This window comes from Eriocheir sinensis, chromosome 33 (assembly GCF_024679095.1).
Source record: "Eriocheir sinensis breed Jianghai 21 chromosome 33, ASM2467909v1, whole genome shotgun sequence".
Lineage (NCBI taxonomy): Eukaryota > Metazoa > Arthropoda > Malacostraca > Decapoda > Varunidae > Eriocheir > Eriocheir sinensis.
This window is the reverse complement of record NC_066541.1, coordinates 15,522,459-15,526,874: the sequence shown is the minus strand read 5'-3', so window position 1 is coordinate 15,526,874 and position 4,416 is coordinate 15,522,459. Positions and strand designations below refer to the sequence as shown.

The 4,416-nt window shown below is 53.0% G+C and overlaps 1 protein-coding gene across 1 annotated transcript in view; it reads left to right on the top strand.

Annotated features, from left to right (window-relative positions):
- The first annotated feature begins 1,036 nt into the window (after window positions 1-1,036).
- LOC127006847 (protein sax-3-like) overlaps window positions 1,037-4,416 on the top strand; it is a 65,603-nt gene continuing 62,223 nt past the window's right edge. Inside the window, exon 1 of the mRNA XM_050877202.1 lies at window positions 1,037-1,057. Coding sequence (XP_050733159.1) covers window positions 1,037-1,057 — 21 coding nt within the window. The remainder of the gene's footprint in view (window positions 1,058-4,416) is intronic.

The following is a 4,416-nucleotide window of genomic DNA, read 5'->3' as shown; positions in this document are numbered from 1 at the left end:
AGCACCCACTTTACTGCCAGACCCTCGTCGTTTACTCTCAGCGCCCTCACCGGCTCCCAGTCCAACTCAGACCATCCTAGACCCCGGCTGCCCAATCAACCCTCTCTATAACTAACCTCCAGACATCGTATTTCACTCATCCCACTTCATGGCACTCCCAGACCCATCATCGCACTGTTAGCCCACTCTGTTCCACCCAGAAGCCCTTCAGTTCCGTCACAGCCCATTGCAAACTCACTAGTCTACTCAGCCCACTTCCAGACCTTCATAACTCCCTCTCACTCCACTCCATTCCACCTTTGATCCTCCAATTCCAAGGAGATTCACAGTATTCCATCATCAGAATTCCAGGTTACGTCCAGTCCACCCTCAGCCCATTTCTAGCCCAGTCCAGGCTTTCTCCTCCTCTTCCTCATCCTCAGACAATCCCTCCCTTGAACTACCGGGCTTCCTGACGCGGCCCCTTCCCCTTGCCCAGCTCTGTGTGTGTGTGTGTGTGTGTGTGTGTGTGTGTGTGTGTGTGTGTGTGTGTGTGTGTGTATTCACTTAGCTGAGTTCTCGCTTTACACTCTGTTAAATCCTGAGTCGAGGCGAGAACTTCGTCTTATATTTATTTAACAAATCAAGAAAAGCGTTTCAGCCTTTCTCAAGTGAGCTTTGTCGCGAAGAATTTTTTGGAAAACGTTTTAATGACTAATGAGGTTAAAGAGGAAGGAGGAAGAAGGGTTGAGTTTACTATGGAAGGTTAGAGAACTCCAGGCAACCTTCCGTAATTGCTTGGCCAGGCCCCTGACCCACCTGGACGTACCTTTGCCGCCCTGTGCAGGTGGGCGTCACGGGGGCCGTTTGGTGCCGCCCTCAGGAGGCATCGAGCCGTGGCCCCAAGATGGCTTCAGTTGTTTCCTTTTACGCTGAGGGCGGCGCGTAATGCCCCTCCTTCAGGTCAGCGCGGCGGGGAAGGAGGCGTTGGGGTGACGGTGATGGGCCGTGTGTCAGGCTGGGACGATCCTTGTCCTGGCAGACTCTAGTCTGGCCCATGGCCGCGGCAGGGTCCTCGGTGGGCCCTTGACGCCGCAAAGTAGCACAAAGGCCCCGACAATGGGCCTCACGTTTTTAGCCTCATTTTCAGTCCCTCTGTCTCCCTTAGCCTTGCTGCCCCCGTGCCGCGCCGCCACTCCCGCCATAACACAAGTCACCATTACCTCCTGGCGGGGCGGGGCGGGTAATAGAGCGGCCTCGGCCATGCTCTTGTTTCTTGTTTTTCGAGGAGTCATTGCTCGATGACAAAACCTCGCGAACTGTACATCAAAAGAGTGAATTGTCTTGCATCTGTCATTTTGGAGCTGAAGTGCCGTGAGGTATTGTCTCCAGAGTTTGAAAGTTCCATCTGTTAAAAGGAAATTGAGCTGTGAGCCAAAAGTCAGCGCCGCACACGACCCATATTGTGACTCCCCGCCCTCCGAGGCCTGACTCACCGTCACGCGGGCCCGGGGCCGCCGGCTGCTTGAGGACGAAAACAACACCGTCAAAGGAGCCTCACAGCGGCCTCGTCTCCTCCCCGCTGGGCCGACACAAAGGACGCGAGGCCGCCCGCCGCCCGGCGTCCCGCAGGCACTTGGCGCCCCGCCAGCCGCCTGGAACGTGTACTACAGCGGGACACAACAGGCCAACAAAGACCAAAAGTTGCTTCAACTCCGGCCACACGTCCGCAGGAAAATATAGAACATTTTAGCAGAGTTCACGGCAGCAGATGCTTGCCTTGATAACACTGGCGGCCCGAGGCGGCGGGTCAGTGTGCCTGACGCCGAGTGTTGCCGCACGGCCCCGCGGCGGCACACTTGGATAATTGCCAGAGCAGGGCGTCGCGGCGGCTGATTTGATTTGGTTCCAGCGGAAGGACTGTGACGGCTGGCCGGGAGTCAGGCGGCTGCAGCGAGGCTTCACGGCGGCCCCGGCCAAGGCCGCCCCCCGCCTCCCGCCCCGCCGCGCCAAGCACCAATTAATTCCTAACCAAATTGTGGCCAAAATCACCCGAGTGGGACCAAGTTTCCTCTTGCCAAGAAGGACAGCTCCCCCTCCTCTCTTCCCCCAACGCTCCCCCCCACACATGTCCCTCGATTCTCCAACTCAGATAAAATATAAAATACTCGAGAAGGGGAAGAGTGAGGAAACTGGCCAAGTTTTGAGGCGGGATTTCTGGCGCAAGAGCTCAAGGGAGAGGGGAAGGAGGGAGAAACGGAGAGACGGGACGGCGGGAGAAGGGGAGAGGAAGATGCAGTGGAGGGGAGGTATTTTTACGTCCAGCGAGGCACGTTCCGCAGTACCCGAGAACGGCCCGCGACATTTGCTTTTCTGGCCGTGAAGATCCTGTATCGGGCGTTCCTCGCGGGCGTGTTCGTGTTGGCGGGCGGCGACAGGCGAGGAGGAGCACTGTGAGGGCGGCGGGGCGGGGTGTTGCTGTGCTGGTACACACAACACAGCTAGAACACACATTTGGATGAGCTGAGTGAGGAGACAGTCGGGAACGCACCGCACAAAGGACGTAATGACCCACAAGCCTTGCCTCGTGCCGAAGGGAATAGCTTGGCCGTGTATTGCCGCGTCCCTCCTCCTGTCACAAGACTCTCAACGATTCAATTTCATTCGCAGTGGCGCGTCTGAGTGCGTGGCGAGCAGGGCGAGACCGCGGGGTGCCCCAGATAAGACGAGACATACTAACTTGCTTCTGTCCTGGCTTGCATTACCACCCCCGTCACTCCCTCCCTCCGTCTCTTTCTTCCTCCTTCCTTCCATCCATCCTCCTCACTCCCCTTCCTTCTCAGCTGCACTTTTCGCTTGTCTTTCCCATTCATCCTCTTTCTATTTCCCCTTCCCTCTGTCCCTCACCTTCCTACCTTCCTTCCTTCTCTCAGTCCTTCTCTCTCCTCCCATCCTTCCTTCTCACTCCCCTTCCTTCTCAGCTGCACTTTTCGCTTGCCTTTCCCATTCATCCTCTTCCTATTTCCCCTTCCCTCTGTCCCTCACCTTCCTACCTTCCTTCCTTCTCTCAGTCCTTCTCTCTCCTCCCATCCATCCTCCTCCCCTTCCTTCTCTGCTTCACTTTTCGCTTGCCTTTCCCATTCATCCTCTTCCTATTTCCCCTTCCCTCTGTCCCTCACCTTCCTACCTTCCTTCCTTCCATCTGTCCTTCTCTGTCCTCTCATCCATCCTCCTCCCCTTCCTTCTCTGCTCCACTTTCCTCTTGCCTATCTCGTTCATCCTCTTCCTATTTTTCCTCTTTCCCGTGTACTACCCCCTTCCCTCCTTCCCATACCCTCCTACCTTCCTTTCCTCTCTCCTTCCTTTCATCCATCCTTCTCCTCACTCCCCTTCCTTCCCTGCCCTTCTTTCTTCTTGCCCATCTCGTTCATCCTCATTCTTTTTTCCCCTCTCCCGTTCTCCTTTCCTCATTTCCGCCTCCCTAACTTTGTATTCTCTCTCTCTCTCTCTCTCTCTCTCTCTCTCTCTCTCTCTCTCTCTCTCTCTCTCTCTCTCTCTCTCTCTCTCTCTCTCTTCGTTCACTTCATTCCTTTTTTCCGCTTCCTTATTTTCTTTTTTATTTCTCTCCTTCCTGTTGTTCTTCCTTTCTTCCTTGTAGCCCTATCTCCTTCTTTCTCTCCTTCCTTTCTTTCATTCATTCTTGCTTCCCCTCCCTCTCCCTTCTCCGTCAGGTCTTCTGCTCCTGTTCATCCTCCTTGCCTCCTTTCCTTCCCTGTGTCCTCGCCTCTTTTCTTCCTTTCACCCGTCCTTCGCTGTTGCTTTTCTTTATTTCCCTTCTCTGTCTTCCTTTCCATCCTTTCTAATCTTGTCCGTTCCCCTTTCTTTCCTTCCTTCCTTCCATGTATCCTGTCTTCCTCGCTTCCTTCCACCCTTCCTTCCTTTCCCTCCTTCCTTCCCTCGCTCTCTCTCCCTTCTCTTCTCTGTTTGTGTACGGGACCCCAAGTATGTAATGTACAACCTCGCGTTTGGGTCCGGGATGAAGGAATGTTACGTTTGTCAAATAGGACGCGGAGCTCTGGCGGGGAAAAGTGGAATGAATAAGTAATGACGAGCCGGACCGATGCGGGGAAGATCCGGGGCCTTACTTTACTTAGATAGATGAGGCTTTTTTTTTTTTTCATGTTAATTAAAAAGGGAAAAGCGAAACGGACACGAGGAAAAATAAATATGCGTAGAAGGTTATTTATTAGTGTTATTTTTGTTTCTTGTTATTGTTATTATTGTTTTTGTTGCTGTTATCCTTCAAAAATTATCGTTTCTTGTTATTATTGTTATTGTTATCATTGTTGTTGTTTTTGTTGTTGTTGCCGTCGTTCAAATTCACCGACATCCTTTTCTTCTTATTTCTGTATTATTATTATTATTATTATTATTATT